Here is a 19,566-nt window from a genome sequence, read left to right on the forward strand (position 1 = left end):
GCACACGGATGGGATTTACCTCATCTGTGTACATATCAACAATATTAATCATATTTAATGTACTAGGCCTATACTGTATGTTTTCCTAATAATTGCAAAGTAAAATTTAGAATATTTTCAGATAAGATGCATCCAATAGAATAAATAAAATACAATAAAACAGAATGTACCTTATATTAATGGGATTTACAAACATGATATTTACGATTTATTGAGATAAAGCAAGTCGAGCTTGATCCTACAAAAATAAATACTTCAAAAGTAAAAAAATATATAAAATAAATACAAAAAATAAGAGTACAAAATCTATATATCAATATATATTACACTTCTATTTTCTCATTTAATCTTTAAACTAGTAAGTTGTCTTCACATGTGTGGCCTTATAATAAATTCTCAGTTCTCCAAAAGGACATATATTGGTTTTGGTGGAAAGAGGAGTGTCTTGCGGGACCAACCCTAAACTGGTCTCATCTGGAATGGATGAGGTAAGCCTTATCTTCCTCCACAACATAACCCCCAACCCCCATCCCATTTCCTTTCTGCAACCCAAAACCCCACATTACAAATGAAAATCCAATTTGTTAAAATCTCTCACAAACCCAGCCTCCTCTCAGATGAATACATTACTGTGCTGATGTCTCAAGCTAGCGATCCATCCGTAAGCGCTCACATATGCTAGCCCTGCTCCTGATTTATGACATGCATAATCAACTGAGGAACTTGGCTTACTGCTAAGATCACAAGAGCACAGAAAATCACCTCTGATATAGCAGGGTGCACCATTAATGAGATGCTTTATAAAAAAAAAAAAACTGAATGTATTCCTTGCATTCTTTTGCACTGAATGCACTGTGATGCCAGGCTTCATTCTAATGAATGCAAATACTTGATCAAGATATATTTCTCATAAATTGGCTACACTGGGCATCAGCAAAAGGAACCATTAAGGCGTTGTATCGCACGTAACCTAAAATGGATAAATGTGATTCTTAAGATGTGCCTTTAATCTTTCAACTGCTAGGAGTATGTTGACACACAAGCATGTAGGTGTACAACAAATTGTGTTTTTGATGGAAATGTAGTTACATTAAAAACTTAAACTGAATTTTTATTTTCAGGAAATACTTCTTATTCTACCTTCAAAGATTCTTAATTTCTATATTGCTGTTTGAAGAAAGACCTTAGACATGAAGCTAATGGTCATGTCATGCAGTAGGTTAAATAATATATAAACAAATTTACCGTCCGCTCTCATAACCTCCCAATTGCAACTGTCCAGGATACTGGATAAAGCTGTTTTTGATGGCATATGGCAACAGTTATGCAGACAAGTGCTTCTACACAATGCACTGGTCATTTAACTTAGTAATCTTACAAATAAAATTAAAATTTATAGAATTGATAAAAATATAATATATGGCAGCATATGAAAACAATGCTCCACACCAAATCACTAGGCTAAATCTTTTTTAAAAGGTTTTAAATAATAATTTTAACTTAAAATTCTGTTTGTCTTTATAGAATGCACAATGTGAAAAAAAAAAACAATTTCTACATAGGATAATAAAATGTGAGTAGCATTTTATACAGTGTCCATATTACCAAATTACACAGTACCCAAGTTAGGACAATTACAACAGGGCTAACAAAAACAATGCGTCATTTGCTCCAGGAAATAATTACATATTAAACGCCTGTTGCTCATTAATATATTATTCACTGCTTAACTCATGCAATGACGCAAGTGTAAGAGCTATTAAATATCCATTTTTAATTCTTCAATTAATATTTTATCTAATAAAATATTGCATGTAGTAGACACAAGAAATATGCTATGCTTGCTTTACTACTGTTTTACTGATGAAAATAAATGTTTTATAGTTCCCCTGCTATTTAATATGCAGCATTTAACATGATTTATTTGTTAAGTTTCATATCTCGAGAGGACTGAGGAAGATAATGATCTATGAATCATCTATAGTAATGGTTGATCTTATGAATGAGACAACGAGAAGCTAAAAAACAGCATCCATTTGCCTTTCTCTCTAATTGTAATGCAGCCAGAACACATAATGTCACATATATTTCAACATCATTTCAGCATGGTCCATATGTTTGCAGCTACAAGGATGAGTTAACAAAAAAACATCCTTCTTGATATGATGCAGACGCTTCATTTCTAAGATGGAGGATGTCTGTATCGCAGATGGGGGTAAGAGCCGAGGACATCTGAGGAGTAAAGCCTCTCTTAAAATCTGCTCCTTCATTCCCACAGATTTCTTCAAATACACTTCAACATATGTGATGCACGCAGATCCTGAGCACACGTACACTGACAGACAGGCGACCGAGCAGGATGTGGAGTGTAATTTAGCATATAGCCCCATCGAGAAGTTAATATTAATATAAAGAAATCACAGAATCACAACAGAAAAGCATCCAGCACTAGCAAGAACAGTACATATGCATCACCTCCAGATATCTTCATTTACTTTGTGTTGTTTTTTAACATTTAAATCCATTCATAGGTGGCCTCCCACAACATATTTCACTCTACGCGGACGATATACTTTTGTTTATAAAAAATCCTAGTAAGTCTATTCCACATCTCCTCACTTCAATTACAAGATTCGGGAATATATCAGGTTTTACTGTTAACTGGGAAAAAAGTGACCTGATGACTATTGTGCCCAACACTTGTAAGCATAAGATCCACCCCGTTCAAGATAGCAGTAAACTCTTTTACTTATCTTGGTGTCATAATAACTACAAAACCAAAAGACCTTCTAAGAGTCAATTTGCAAAAGAGGATTGATCAATTAAAAAATAATATAGACTATTGGAGAACATTGCCAATTTCAATTGTAGGTCAAATTAATGCAGTAAAGATGGTGAGCCTACCAAGATTCCTCCACTTATTTCAGTCTATCCCTTCATGTATACCACAATCCTATTTTAAACAACTACAAGATAATTTTTCAGTTTTTATGGAATTATAAAACAGCAAGAATTAATAAAAAACAACACTTTTTTAAATCTAAGGAGAAGGGGGGATTTGGGTTACCTTTCTTTAAAGCATATTATTGGGCAGCACACTTGAATATATTCTCTTGGTGGAATGATGATCCATCAGAAGGAACCTGTGAACAACCTGAATGGCTTAGAATTGAACAAGCCCTTTGCTCTAACTCTTCACTGCAGGCACTATGCAATAGTCCAGGAAAGGTTAGTAAGCGTATCTATAATAATCATTTTGTTACAGGCCAGTCTTTAAAAATTTGGAAACAAATTAAAATATATATTAAAGCTCCTAATGTATATCTTGATGGCCCCATATGTCTGAATCACTCCTTCATTCCCGCTCTTAATGATAAGGTTTTTTCGCTTTGGAAACAGAAGGGAATAGGCTGTGTCGGCTCACTTTATATGAATGGGCATTTCTTGTCTTTTAAAGAGCTCCAATCAAAGTTCGGGTTACCAAATTCTCACCTTTTTAGATATCTGCAAATTAGAGACTATGTCAGAAAATATTTTCCTGATTTTTAACAACTAAAAAAGCATGGAAAATTAGAGGAAATAAACCGATTTAAAGCCGGAAACTCAAAAGCAGTATCATATTTCTATAATGTATTAACTGATCTGGTGGATAGTGACACAACTTCAATTAGGAAAGCAGGGGAGGAGGAGTTAGGTTTCACTATTGAGGATGCGCAATGGGAGGAATGCCTACAGAATATACATGATTGTTCAATTAATACTAGACACAACTTAATTCAACTCAAATCTCTACACAGAGTATACGTGTGCAAAACTAAATTGCACAAGATTTTCCCTGAAGTGTCACTGGTATGCAATAAATGCAAACAAGCCCTTTGCTCTAACTCTTCACTGCAGGCAATATGCAATAGTCCAGGAAAGGTTAGTAAGCTTATCTATAATAATCATTTTGTTATAGGCCAGTCTTTAAAAATTTGGAAACAAATTAAAATATATATTTTTCCTTTGTTCTGGAAAAACAAATGTCATATTAAAAATTTAAATCCATTCTCCAAATATACAAACACTCCTATTAAAGGAAAAAACTAAAAACTGCAGTGCTTTCAACATTAGGGGAAGGATCTGTTTTGGTTTCCCAATGGGGAATGTTAAAAACAGTTATTATCTGTTTGGTGATGCTGGTGGTGCAGAAACCCCACACACTTCACCATTAAAGCACAACTCAGAGCTGAAGCGATGGGGTGATGCAATTTGGCCACAATAACACAGTGCAAGAAAAACGATCTTTTGATTTGCCACAAAACGAACGAGAATCTTCTACATGATTTCACCCGCAATGAATATTATGTTTTCTGCAGATATGAATGTGTTTATATATTATACGCACTCAGAGCGCTAGAAACCAATAAATGTGGCCTTACAGAAAGTCGGGGGCAAACGCTAGCACACAAATCCACAGCTTCTCTCTTAAAGCGTCTCCTCTTGTGGCTCCACCAACTGCCTTCTCTTATGTAACCCACTCTTTTCCCTGAGTCCGCCTGACTTTATTGGCTGATTTCTCTCTTTTCCACATTGGCACTTTTACCTCTATTACCACAAATTTCCTGTGCCGTTTTGATGATTGCCAATCTCTCCCCCCCCCCCAATAAGGAAAGTTTTCCCCCTTTTTACTGCTCAACCCTCATTCTAAGCCAAAATTCATTCAAATTTTCCCCAGAAGCGATAGCCTTGGCAAATTAAATACATACACAAGGCCTTCAAAGATAACCTAAAGGCTCTTTAATAATCTTGACAGGCAACAGCCTGGCCAGAGGAGGAGAAACCAGCAAGATGATCCATGGTCTCCTCCTCACATACGAGAAGCTTTAATAGTGTCACTCTCCTATATACCTCTGTTAAACAATTTCCTTCTCATTAATGAAACATACACTCCATCAATTGAGTGCTCGTGCCTATCAGGTATTGCATTTGGCGCACGGGAGAAGATATATGCTTGATTTATTTCACCTCTCTGGACGCCATACATCAAAACGAGAAGGAAATTATCGCAGAAACAGAGAATAAACAGGAAATGTCACATCTTAAGGGTTCATTTATTCGGTTTACAGCAAATGCTGCCAAGAAACCATGCATAATTCATGATTAAAACAAAAGGAATGAGTGAAAAACCGCACTGCTTTTGACTGATGCCTCTCCCATCCTCTGAACGGAGGCAGAATTAGTCAGCTCCTTGCTCACGCCTTCCCTCCCTGCGCTTGGTGAAATTTCTCCCTCGCTGCCACCGAGATCTCACCCTCCATTTTCTCTGCGTCTCCGCCGCTCTCTCTGCGTTCTCTCTCCCTCGGCCATGCACAAATACCAATAAAAACCTGTGCACTCGCACGCAGCCCCACACCGTAGACATGCACGCACACTGAAGGCACAGAGCATGCATGCTGGCTCGTTCTCACACGAGAGCCTGCTTCCTCCATTTTATACATTCAGAGCAACCCTTCCCCCACCCCTGCTGCCACTTACACACACACACACACATTAATTACAGCTTCTGCTCCCTGGTTCGGTTTGAATATGAGGTTAAAATGCAGCTAAAACAGTCACAGACAAAAAGTGTGTATTATACTTCACAAGATGTCTCGCCTCTCAATGAGGGACTAGAACAGCAGACTGGAAACGAATGAGAAACGTGGACACACACATCCATAAAACATCCACATCTTCACCTCACAAATCTAGAATCCATTACTTGCTGGATATTAGATTTAATCATGTGTTTTGCCTGGTCAGCAGTGTTGGCAGGTCACTGCCATCCTTGAATTAAATTGGCGGAGCTACATGCACTTGTTGCGTGGTCACAGTGGCCCTGTCAGTCCTTGTCAGATGAGGGTTTAGATAAGTATGTACGTAGGGGATTGATGAAACCATAAAGCACTGATGGAGCAGTAAATACATGAAGATTAAACTCCTCTGCATGAATCAATCTTGACGAGCATACTGTAAGATTACAGCACATGCAGTATGAAAGGATCAACACTGGATGAATCCCTTGAAAAAACGATGCATCTTCTAGAAGCTACAGGGGAGCTTTCTGATTCTGCTCAGTTTCAACCTAGCGAGCACATAAACACCGACTGCCTACTGCCTGCTGCCTACTCTCAATGCCCCCAGCGGCACAGAAACGGCATTTACCTGGTCGTACCAGTCCCGGTTGGAACAGGTGCACTCGGGCCACCATCCTCCTTGTCTCTTCTTGCTTCTGTTGGTTCACAGTGATACGTATATAAATTCATAGAGATATATATTCATTTGTTTATATATGTATATATTTACACACACACAAATACATATAAAAATATTGATATAAACAGACAAGCACAAATACAGTTATATACAGGTATATATGTATACATATATAATTCTATAAATATTGATATGCGTGTGTACAAATATATATATATTATATATATATAAACAATTTCTATATATATAAATGATATCCGTGATCAAATCTTCCTCTGTATGTCTCTGCTTGCCAGATTTCTTCCGTCTGCGTTTCCTCCTGCTTTGGGAAGCGTTTTCTTGCCTTCTTTCTGTCTCTCTTTTCCCAGCCTGCAGAGAGGAGCTGAGCACTGGATTGACTCTCAGCCTGCTTGCCCTAGATGTGGATTATACGGAGGGATGCAAGCAAGCGAGAGGGAGCGAGAGAGAGAGAGAGAGAGAGGGAGAGAGAGGGAGATGCGTAGCAGCATCCCTCCAGCACCTCAGCCCTGACAGCCACAGCCAATCAACTCACAGCACAGCCATCAGCAGCAGCACCAACACAGGACTGACTGCTTCAGTGACTGCTCTTAAAGGGCCAGCGCACCTGAACATCAGCCAGAACACAGAGCCCGAATGGAGACACAAAGAGTGCGTTTATTCAGCTCCACGGCTTCACTGTAAGAAAGACTGAAGACCTGCCTTGAGGGTTTATATTGGAGAAGGGCTACATAAGGGGCTGATGGATGACCATGTTTTAATCTATTTGTGTATTAGGTTAATTTGTTAATTTACTTTAAAATAAAATAAACCATACACTTTGGACACTACAAACTAGCAATGAAAATATGTAAAATGCTTGACGATAAACTCCAAGAAATACTGCGCTACATCAAAGACCAAAAAATATTTGTCTTCAAAGAATAAAACATGAATGAAAATAACATTTGATATAATTTTGCAGACCTATAGCTTTCAACTGCTAGCTGTCTCATAGTTATGTTCTGTCAAACACATTTGTATTCTTAAATGAATTTAGCCAAAATCTGGTAGTGTGGAATGATCGGAGAAAATCTGCTACACATTTTTAAAGTGAGACTGTTCTCTGCAATATTTCCTGTTAGTTTTCTACTAACATCTTTTCATATATAATTGTTAGCTCTTTCCCTGCTAAACACGGAACTTTCCGTTATTTATGAGACAGCGCTTCCCCGCCAGACAGAATTTTCCGGGTTTCCGTGTTTTCACTGTTTTACGCTCGGGGATGCTATTATGCATCACCTGAATGAGTCCAGAATGTACTGATCAAAAACACAGAAGACGGAGATGCAGAAACGAGCGAACTCATATGTAACACAACAATAAACAGTATATAATAAACAGCATATAAATGAAAACTGCCTGATGTTACCGAGTGAAATGTCAGTCCAGGAAGTGGTAATGGACTGTGCAAGCAATCTACTGCATCTTTGCTTTGATCATCGTACTGAATATGATCCAGATGTAGTATTTTATAAAAACGCAATTTTGCTCAATGACATTTTAGTGAAATTATCAAAAATGCTTGTGGGGCAAGAGTTAATTGTCTTTAATGTAGCCTATAGTCATTTGGCTGTTAATTTTAAAACTAAAAATGGCTGGTTTAAAATATTTAATTTAAATCAGATATTAATAACGTTAATAAAATTAATTGTTTTTCAATCAGAAAGTGTATTTACAATAAAGTAAGAAATAACAAATCTGGAAATTAATTTATCAAATTAACTACACCATTTTGAGAAAATTGCTTATTGAAATCCTTGGAATCTACAGAATCAGAGTCTTGAGTTGCACAATTTCTTGTTATTGTGTCTATTTGTTCTTTATGTCAAGACAAGACATTACTGAATTTACTGACTATTGTAGATGAAAATTTGCATACCTAAAGGCAATACTTCCACAGCACTAAAAAAAATCCATGTTAATTTGATTACAACAAGTGACCCAAGTGACACTACTATTGAGGGATTTGACAAGATTACTTAAACTGAAATGCCACAATTTTGTAGCTGAATCTAAACAGATGTTGGCCTGTTAGACTGTTGTACTATTACAAATATACTAGCATAAACATTAGAAAGCAACTGAGTGTTTACTGATGCAACTATATGCATGCATGGACATTTGTGTGTGTGTGTTGCTCTGTTTAAGCATGTGTGAATTCACTTGTTTTTGTGGCTGAGTCAGTTCTAATAGGCATTGCACACTATTCTATTCCGACCCCACCAGGAGGCACAAACAGCAGGCTCAGCCACACTTAATTATATGCAACGGTAACTCACTTCATTACCACAATATACTATTCCGGCAAACTTTCCGATTTCCAGGAGGAAGGCCAATTGGAGATAAGAATGGTGCGAGTATCACACAGAAGCATTGCCAATGCCAATGGGGAGTGTAAGGGTGGTGCTTGGTGGCTGAAAAAAGGCAATGCAAGCATATTCATCACAGCACACACGACTGGCCACATGTTACGACCACCCTGTTCCCTCTGCTCCCCTTGTCTATACAGCACGTTCTCATATAGATATCGTGTTTGGTCTCGTTCTGTATCGCGTATCTTGTCAGTGTCTGCGCTTACAATTGATTGCTTCTGTTGTCCTAATTTGTAAGTGGCTTTGGATAAAAGCGTCTGCTAAATGACTAAATAAATAAATAAATAAATAAATATAGGATGCAGACCTCCATGGTCTTCACAGAGGAATTTTTAATGTAGCTGGCCAAGGATGAAGAAGAAAGTGGAAGGCAGGGAAGCAGAGCGTGCTTATATGCATGCATTTCATGCTTGCATTATGTCATGTGTTTGTGTCGGTATCTTCTAGAGTGTGAGTGCATGTGGGCGTTTCTAGTACCTCTAGGGAAAAATGCTGCTCCTTAAAGAATTACATAATGTCAAATCTTAAAAAAAGACAGTCACAGCCAATCAATGGCCAAACCTGTCAATATTAGCTAGAATATCAGTACGCACACCACAAAGGGTGATTATTGAGCAAAGAAAAAACAAGATAGTTAAGTTATTCAGATCAGGACATTGCACCACATCCGCTGCCAAAAATGCTTATAGTTTAATGCATGTAAAGGGGCCATGTGTTGCAAGTAACATTTAATTGCCTCTTAAATGTCATCCAAGATGTTCTTGCTACAATAATTACATATGCAAATGTAAATCCAGTGCAAAACCGTGTAGAAATGCTATAAATATTATTTGATTTAAAGCTTGTGCAGGATGTTTTAATATGGCTCAAATATGCATATAAAACTGTATTCATTTCTATCTGCAGCCTTATACTTTCTTGCAAACGACCACATAGAGAGAGACTGTGTGATGGTAGAGACAGATGCATCCTCCCAGGCTGAATGAAGAAAAGTACTACAGATGGACGGTTAAAAAAAGAGACAATTTAAGAAAGCACATTCTATCTGCCTGACGGTTTCGACTGCTCTTTGACTAAGAAAAAAATCGGAGTATCCTTAGTTCATAAAATATATCTGCAGATATCATATATATAGTATTCTATACTGCATGAATACACTGAGAGAATTCCTGGAGAATGAAAACCAACCTCTGACCCACTCTTGAGATATTGGAAGAAAGCCTATTGTTGATTTATGAAATAACTGAGAATGGTTGTGTTATGGTTTTTCAAAGGGATGTAAGATTGTACTTCATGACACACAGCATATCTTATATCTGACAGCCTCATTGTCAGTTTCTGCATTCCCACATTACATAAACCCCCCCAGCCGGCCTCACAACCCCCCACATACTCTCTCACATCGAAGGTATCTATAGAAAATTTCTGTGCATTTTCACAGCAGCCCATGTGACTGCACTCCTGTCACCTGACAGGATGTATGTCCGTATAAGGCAAGATGAGGCACAGGCAGTCTTAAAGGGGCAGTAACATTCTTGAAGGTTTCCTTTGAATGAACCACAGAGAATTGCTGTAGGAAACAGGTGCAGAGCAGCCTTTGAAATACTGTGATTATAGTCTATATTGAATAGGCAACATAAACATGTTGCAATAATTATTAATGCATAACATAAATGCAAACACTTTACATTTTGAATTGCAATGAATGTGCTGCTTCAAGGCCAAGAAAGGGTTTTGGGTTTTTACCTAAACACTCATCGAGTCGTTGCTCCTCCACATTGACACAATAAATTAAAGTGTCTGTGAAGGCTGTGACTCCTATTAATAGGCCTGGTGACAGAAAACAGCTGCTGCACCAAACACCGCACATCCAACTGACAGCGTAATGATAAGGGAAATGAGAGAAAGAGAGAGAGAGGAAAAGAGAGAAAGGGAATATGAGATGCTTGTGAAATGACTGGAGAACTGAGAGGTCTTGAAGAGAAGAGAGGGTCTGATAAGGGCCACGTAAACTGCGAGAGTGACAACCGCGTTTAAATGCAGGAATGAATCCCTAAATTATCGTTCTCTGAGGCTACATTCACAGAACCAGTGTTTGGGATTGACAACAGTGTTGAATTGTCCTGTTCACACAATAGGAGAGGGTTGAATAATGTCTATATGAACAAATATGGACTAAAGTCCCCTAGATTGCCTTAATTAATGCCTATAATAACGTCAGATAAGGCTGCATGATTAATTAAAACGAAATGGATTATCAAATTGCAAAGGGTTCGATTTCATTAAATATATGCGCTTCATGTTTCAGAGTGAAGTGCGGCACTGTCTTCATTTACACGTGAGCAGCTTGTGATCTGGTGTTTTTAGCGTCTCAGAGCAGCTCGGCTTACAGTAAATAATAATTATTACAGTAAATAGTAATAAAATAATAACAATAATTTAACAATCATCAACTCATCTCCGCAATTGCTTAACACACATTTGGGAACGTGATATGCACCAACAATCTTCCCAAACTTGTAATGAGTAACACTTAAAAACCTGTTGTCAATAAAAGAAAAGAGTTAAGGGCTCCCTGAGGTTTTACACCAAAATGAAAGTTTAATAGTTTAATGATTGAAAATGAAGATGATAAAGATATTGGTAGGCTACTGAAATTGTACAGTTGTACTGTAAAATAAAATTATTTTTGATACTATAAATTATTATTACTATATGATTAAAATTATTATATTACAGTTAGCAATTTCATGGTGTTTAATATTTGTACTTAGTAAAAATAATTATTAGAATTATTATTAGTATCATTATTATTAATATATAAATTTTATTGTTGTTGTTGTTGTTGTTGTTAGTAGTAGTTGTATTATATTAACATATATCAAATAAATACAAAGAAGTGCAGTTTTTTAAATCATAGTTTATATTTTAAAAATGTATCAGAAAAATCACAATTTTGTTTTTATCCCCCAAAATCATGCAGTCCTATTGACAATGACCAAAGTAAATAAAGATGGTGATAAGAAAGATAGTAAAGAAGGTCAATTAATTAAAAAAAACGACAGAGCAATTAATTACTTTGACAAATTTAACTTAAAGGGTTACTCCACCCCAAAATGAAAATTTTGTAATTAATCACTTACCTCCATGTCGTTCCAAACCCGTAAAAAGCTTTGTTCGTCTTCGGAACACAATTTAAGATATTAAAATGGTGCTACAGTGAAGCAGAGAGACACAGTCAGAGGAGACGAATTGTTGAATAAAGTCGTTATTTTTGTTTTCTTCGCGTACAAAAAGTATTCTCGTCGCTTCATAACGTTACGGTTGAACCACTGATGGCAGATGGACTATTTTGACAATGTCATTCATAGTTTTCTGTACCTTGACAGTGTAATTTACTTGGCAGTCAATGGGACAGTCACAAGCCTCCCGGTTTTCATCCAAAATATCTTAAATTGTGTTCCAAAGACGAACAAAGCTTTTAGTTTTCTTCGCGTACAAAAAGTATTCTCGTCGCTTCATAACGTTACGGTTGAACCACTGATGGCAGATGGACTATTTTGACAATGTCTTTCATACTTTTCTGGACCTTGACAGTGTAATTTACTAGGCAGTCAATGGGACAGCCACAAGCCTCCCGGTTTTCATCCAAAATATCTTTAATCGTGTTCCGAAGACGAACGAAGCTTTTATGGGTTTGGAACGACATGGGGGTAAGTGATTAATGACAAAATTTTCATTTTGGGGTGGAGTAACCCTTTAACCGACAGTAAATTTGAATTTGTTTTGTTTTGTTTTGTTTAGAGTGTGCAGAGTGCAGAGTGTGGTTTCCAATTTCGTTTAACCGAACTGTGTGTGAACTATTTTTAGTGCTCTGATGTGTCTTTAAATACGTAATCATCAACTCGTTGTGCAGTTCGGATCTCACTACTTTGTTTAAAGTGAATTTGGTCGTAGACTGTGGTTGTCACTCGCCTAGATGAGCTATATGTGTACAAAACAGGATTAAACTCTCAGAACAGGAGTGACATCCGTATTTAGCTGCAGTGTGTACGTGGTGAGATGTTGTAGGTGTTGAGAAGAGGGATGAGTAAAAGAATCGTGCACAAGCCTGGAGAGCAGGATAAACAGAAAAGAGCAAAAGTAAAATGAAGTAAAGAAAGAATGCAACCATGAGAAAGATATGACTAGACTGAATGAGAAAGCCTGATCATAGAGAGGGTTCTGAATGCAGAGAGAGATTCCTTTGTGCTGCCAAATACATATTTTGCATTGTTAATTCTACATCGTCTCACATTCATCCATCTCGAGCGTCGCATAAACACCCTGTCAGATGCAACACATGCAATTTTGCCATGTTATGTGACTGAACGCATATGAGAGATGCAGAAAGATGCAACAGAGACAGGAAAACAGCGACAGAGAGAGCAGGAGCGAGAGAGGCAGCCAGTCTATAGGGATGCAAGTAGGGGGAGGAATTTGGTTTCCATGGCAACATGCGGAAGGCTGAGCTCTAGGTGTCTGTTCCAGCTCTAACTGCGTTGCACTGCACCGGCCCTTGCCTCGCCTCGCTCCCCCCATCCTCCCCCACTCTCATTCCCTCTGCAGCTCTCTCTTCATCCCTCCCTTCCACCTCATACCCCTCCTAATGTGTGGAAGACACGACACCACATTCAGCTCAGCATCAGCCAGCCCTGCTGTCAACAGAACGCTGCTGCCTTGTGCTTTGATGTAGACAATGGAGGCTCTCTGTTCTCAAGGCGGCGGTCCCTCGCTCTTCAGCCACGACCCGAGACCACACCCACACTGCCATCTCCACCTCACGCCCCCCGTCCCTCACGCTAGATCACCGCTCATATGAAACGCCAGCACCCGCAGGCAATGTGCCGCCACATGCTGCTGGAGGTGCTGTGATTGGGAGGACGTGAAAATGAGATCTGCCATGATATAGTAGGACCTGAGTGTTGTGCCTTCGCTCAAGAGTATTTCTGAAAGACTGGGTGATTAATAGAATCATCGTGGCTTATTTCTTCCCGTTTCAGATACACTGCAGCCTAGCTACTATCTACATATGTGAACAAACAAATGCACTGCAAGCATCCATATGTATGCATTAATATGAATATGTGTTATGGAAAACATCTCTAAATCAGCTTGTGGTCAAAAATTAACCACTGGAAATGTGCTTTATGATTACATCATAATCATATGTATAAAATTTCATGACCTAGAGCCCAACAATAAGAATTTATGCTAAGTTTCTATTTACCGTCCTGATATTTTAACTGCCCCAGAATGTTTTTAAACAAAGCTTTAATATGTTCAAAGGAATTCTGTTTTATATTTTTCATTAAAGATTTGCTTTACAAAAAAAAAAAAAAGTTTTTTCATTTACAATACTTATGGAAATTATGATGCTATTATTTAATTCAGTGTCTGCTATAAATTCAAACTCTGGAAAAGGATGCCATACAGTCATCTGTTTATAATTTTCCAACCCATTCTAGCTGATGTAAAACCTCAACTTTTATTCAGCAAAATTCACCACTGCAATGTTCAGCATATCACACAAAACTACATTTTAAAGTTTTCTAGGCATAAAAACACATATGCATGATCAAAGAACCTATATACTGGCAGGTCGTACACACAAAATGTGTTTTTGCATTCCACTGCATTAGTTTTTCATAGATTTTCCATGTATTTATGCGCTAGATGGACATGCTTGTCATTTAAGGCATTTTGCATATGATATGGCACTCTACAAACTTTTAACTAGACCTTTTTTCTTTCCATTCTGCCCTGCGTCCCACGTTTTTAAACACAATAACTAGTTCTGTGTGAACAGCCCATAAGGGAAAGGCCTAGCATGCACTTTTACGAGCTGTGCTTCAGATATAACCAAAATATCAACAACTGTTTTGATATAGATTTTTTGTGCTGTTTATAACACTGAAACGTATTTCTTCAGACAGCATCTAACAGACAGCATCTAAAAATGCAGTATAAACACAAAAGGCTGAAAACCGCACTGATCCTAGGCAAAAGTGCATTTTGCACGCGCGCGATCTGAGTTTGTGGAGAAAATGTTCGTTTCGCAAAGAAAAAAGTCTTTCGAGCGCACGGAAATCAATTTTGCATTTAAAATACATTTTTGGATGTGTGCAGACCTTCTCTTTTGCCCGTGCAACGTTTCACTAGCTTGCTCACCTGATGCCCCCCCTCTGTGCTCGCTAAATGACAACAGCTCGCGTGCTCAAGACAACCCAGCGTTACAATGTGCCATAATTCCAGCCAATCAGAGACCGAGGCTGCTAAATTCTGATTGAGATGAAGTAGACATTCTACGTCACACAGTAACAAGTCCCCATGCCAGGAAAGATCTCATGACACATTTAAAAGCACAATTTTTAAGGTGTTATATGTTCAAAATTCTTTATTTTTTGAAAGAAAAATAAAGTTTTTAGCAGCCACTGACCTTTGGTGTCTCTATATGAGAGCGGCTTACCAGTCCAGCCACTCTCTCCAACTTCTGTGAGCTCCTCCTGCTGGTCACTCGCACCCGTGACACACCCTCCTCACCCGAGGTCTGCAAGTACAAATCATACAGATCAGAACATAACTAGAAGTAAAATAAAAATAACTAAAAAATAAAAATACAAGTAAAAATGTAATTGATGTAACCAATATTCAGTATTCAGTGTATTCAATATGAGGTATTCAACGTAGTCCAAGCTAGTGGTTAGAGTGCTGAATACATAGCAAAAACCATCATAAAATCATAACTAACTCTATGAAAAATGTAAATGCTGTGATCCGATTTATATATATATTTTTTAAATGTATTTTTACATATATAAAATAAATCTAGTAAAATAAACTAAAGTGGAGCCGTATTTTTACAAAATTGTTTATGTGGAGTTCCACAGGAAAATAATTTTCACTATGAACAACTGAACAACCGCTCCTGGGCTGTGGAATATTCCAGCATGGGCACTAAGAGTTACTTGTTATGTGACCGGAAAGTATCACAGAGAGACAAATAGTACCATTTGCAAGATGGTTTGGATGGACAGACATCTGTATTATAATAAAAGAGAAAACAAGTGCCAGCAAACATACACACACATTAAAACACAATCCACAACTATAACATCTTTCGAAATCTGACATAATTTTCATATATAGCATTTTAGTCCAAAATATTCACAACCAAGGCTTGATTAGGTTAGTTCCTACCTGTTTATCATAATGTATCACGCACTCACAGGCCACAGGCAGCAGAGGGCAGCCTTTGGAAAAGGCCATGACAGCAGAAGGAACAAAGGCTCTCTCACTTTCCCTTCCCAAATGCTAATAAACTCAACTCTAGAATGTTCTTTTAGAATTTGTCCCATTCTGATACTCTCATAACAGTGTGTGTTCATATAAACAAACACACAGAGGCATGAAGGGTTGCAGCAGTAGGCCAAGCCACACCCATTTAAGTTGATGCAAAAAAAAAGGCACAAATAAAATCACATCTACAATCACAAAAAAACTACCTTAAGGCAACATTTAACAAAACACAAATGCAAAATTTACCGTTTTTATCATTGCCTTCATTGGACCACCATGAAATGATTGGGAAAATAGTTGCTGCCAAGCCCCAGGTTTGCCGTCATATTATCACCGGCTCAGCTACGAGATGGACACTGCAGCCGAGAACATGCAGGATTGCTGCAGTCTCAAACCCAGAGAGGAACATGGAGGCGCTGCTGGTGTCCAGTGCCATTGAATCACTGCTGACACATGACATACTGCTCGCTATATATACTGAGGCTGGATTATGTACTGCTTGATACATTTAAATAAACATTTTTAACCAACATTCCCAGATATAAAACAGATACCAAATTACGTAACACTATTATATTACAGACTGTAACTGTAGCTAATATAAAACACAAAAGGAAGACCCACTGCCCCTTGCTGTTTAACACAAAGGCTTTATAATGATTGTGCTGTAAATTATTCCAGCGTCTTTTTTTTCTTCCTTCTGCACCAAATCGGGGAATTTGCAGACTCATTTCATTTAAAGTCTCTCAGGTGACCGCACGCTATGAATGCTAATGAAGCCTGAGCTGGACATTCACTCAGATCCAGCCTCGCTCGCTCTCAGAGAACCACAGAACAGGGCTGTGCCTGGACACAGACTCAGACTGAGGCCTGTGACTGTCTCCACCACACATCACATAGTGACCCCTGCAGTATTTTTGCGGAACATGTGTCACAATAAGATGATGCTTCTGGAAACTGCCAGTTGGGGATTTGAAATAAGGACGATTATGTTCACAGAGACTGTCCAAATGTCCGCTCTTCATTTGTTTCATTAATGTGTTTAGCTTCAATCAAAACTGCATAAATATCAATCATTGCTGGGTTTTTACCTGAACATCTACCACAACCATTTTACCTGTCCACATACGTACATGTTTTTGAATACTGCACTGTAATAAATGAAAAAAACATACAATTTAAACTATATATTTTAATAACTATTAACAACTATTTAATAACTCAAATGCATGTATTACTTAATCAAAAGTCTAGTTTTTCCATAAAATCATAAAATTCTTTAAACAATGTGGATAACCTACTTACATCACTATCATCTGTATTAACTAATCCATCCAGTGCAATCTTGTGATTACTGACATCTTTTTGGCACATTCTAGTTCAGACTAAGTTCATGGGTCTTAAAAACACATTGCATTACATGATTGTTGTGCAGTGTTTTCAGGTATTACAAGTTATAAAGCTATATTTTGGATGTATTGGTAAGAATTTTACCCTGATATTCTAGCCTGATTTTCTATGAACACTCACTAAAACCCATCAGCTTATAAGAAGCTATAGGAAATTGCTTTATTCCTTGTTGAAAACAGTTTAAACAAGCATTCTTGATTTTCCGGTGTAGTAAGAGTTGGAGTGAATTGAGTTTGCAAAGCTGTTTGCAACAAAAAACAAAACAAAACAAAACAATTTACATTTATTCATTTCGCAGATGCTTTTATCCAAAGCAACTTACAATTGGGGAATACATCAAGCGATTCATCTTAAAGAGGCAAATAGACACGGGAAGTGCTCGTCATACCAAGTTTCAAGCATTGTTCAAATAAGTACAAGCTAGGCAGAGAAAGGATGGCGTTTTTTTTGGATGAAGTCAGATAGTGACGAAAGAGGTGAGAGATTTAATAATTCCACAGAATTTCCCCCAGAATCCCCCTGATTTTGGATTGTCTGAAACCATTGAGATGATGGCAAACTTCATTCTATAATCTTTTAAAAACATCAGTCACAGGGTGCTCCTTTACTGGACGAACAGACACTATTTTAGTCAAACCCGATTGTATGTTTGTGTGAACCCTCAGAGAGACCACAGAGTGATCCTCCCTCACTGCAGTTGCTTTTAACAGAATCCAGACAGAAGTTGAGGTTATTTTCTGTACTCTCCCTATAAATACTTTGCATAGTCACATGATTGCAGACACTTGTAACGAAAGGTCCTGGGGACATCATCACACAGTCCACCGAGGAGCACTTGGTGTTACCACTGCAGTGCTTTCTAGATATGACTAATGTTCTGTAGTGTCTGTAACTTCCACATGCTCTCTCTTTCATTCTTTCCCTATTTTTTCTATTTTTGTCCAGCACTCCTCTGTAAACTTCCCTCTCCTTTGTTGTTTCTAAACCTTTGTCTGTGCTAATCGCTGTTATTGGTGACAAAGAAAAGTACTAGGGACAGATATAAATGCACTACAAAAGTATCATAAAATATGGTCAATAGGATTCATCTACATTTCTGAAACCATATGACAGCTTTGTGCGAATAACAGGTCAAATTATTCACTGGAGATTCACAAGATATTCACAAGATATTCACTGATAATCTTCCTATTTGTGAGCTGTTAACTGCTTCACCTGTCAGTGAGCTAAACTTGAGAACCAGATCAGTCAGATTCATGAAGGATAACAAAGATATAAGGGTTTGGAAAACATAAGGGTGAGTAAAATATAGCTGCCCTTTCTCTAGAGCTCTTACCTCCCATGTGTCCACAGAGATGCGGTCTTTAACTCCATTTTGCGCTGCATTCATTTGCAGAGTAACCTCGTAGCATTCCTGAATATCTGAGAATAACGGAATAGTGATGTCATTGAGGGAATCTATTTAAATAATGCAGGTATTTATGCTGAAATATGTAATACCTCTGTTGCATTTTTAGATTAATAACAAAGCAAAAATATATAAAATAATAAATGTATAGTATAAATGAGGCTGGCATTCCAGCATTTATGCTACCAAGAGAGAAAAAAAAGGATTATTTCACCCAAAAAATAAATTTCCCATTTACAATTGTCATTTACTCACCTTTAAGTTGTTACAACCCTGTATGCCTTACTTTATTGAGTGAAACATTTGAAGGAGAATTTTATCAGAATATCTGAATTTCTCTCTTTCATACAATGAATGTGGATGGGAACCAAGAACTCCCAAAAGGACCAAAAACATTATAAATCATCATAAAAGTATCATAAAAGTACTTCATGCTTGTGTGCTATATTTTAAGTCTTATGAAGATATAAAATAGATTTGTTTGAATTGAAAAACACAGTTGTTATTCACTGAAATCTTGCTTTAAACATTTGTTTAACATCCTTGGACACCATTTGCCTTCTATGGCAAAGAGCAGCTTGAACATACTATAAATTTCTCATTTTGTGCTTCACAGAAGAACTTCAGTCAGGCTTCTGAGAAATATGTATTTAGCCCCTAAAGGGATGCAAAGATTGTTAAAAAAAAACAAAAAACAAAAAAAATGGGAGGACTTTTCATTCAATTAACAAAACATTTGTA

The 19,566-nt window shown here is 37.5% G+C and overlaps 1 protein-coding gene across 1 annotated transcript in view; it reads right to left on the minus strand.

The window, feature by feature from the left end:
• Positions 1 to 16,389, minus strand: part of LOC107744565 (disks large homolog 3) — a 78,383-nt gene extending 61,994 nt beyond the window's left edge. The window contains exons 1-2 of the mRNA XM_016558281.1: positions 16,254 to 16,389; positions 15,148 to 15,258 (exon numbers count right to left, since the gene is read on the minus strand). Of these exons, the coding sequence (XP_016413767.1) occupies positions 15,148 to 15,258; positions 16,254 to 16,274 (132 nt within the window). The 5' untranslated portion in view covers positions 16,275 to 16,389. The remainder of the gene's footprint in view (positions 1 to 15,147; positions 15,259 to 16,253) is intronic.
• Positions 16,390 to 19,566: the final 3,177 nt, after the last annotated feature.

This window comes from Sinocyclocheilus rhinocerous, unplaced genomic scaffold (assembly GCF_001515625.1).
Source record: "Sinocyclocheilus rhinocerous isolate Xijiao unplaced genomic scaffold, SAMN03320098_v1.1 scaffold557, whole genome shotgun sequence".
NCBI classification, from domain to species: Eukaryota; Metazoa; Chordata; class Actinopteri; order Cypriniformes; family Cyprinidae; genus Sinocyclocheilus; species Sinocyclocheilus rhinocerous.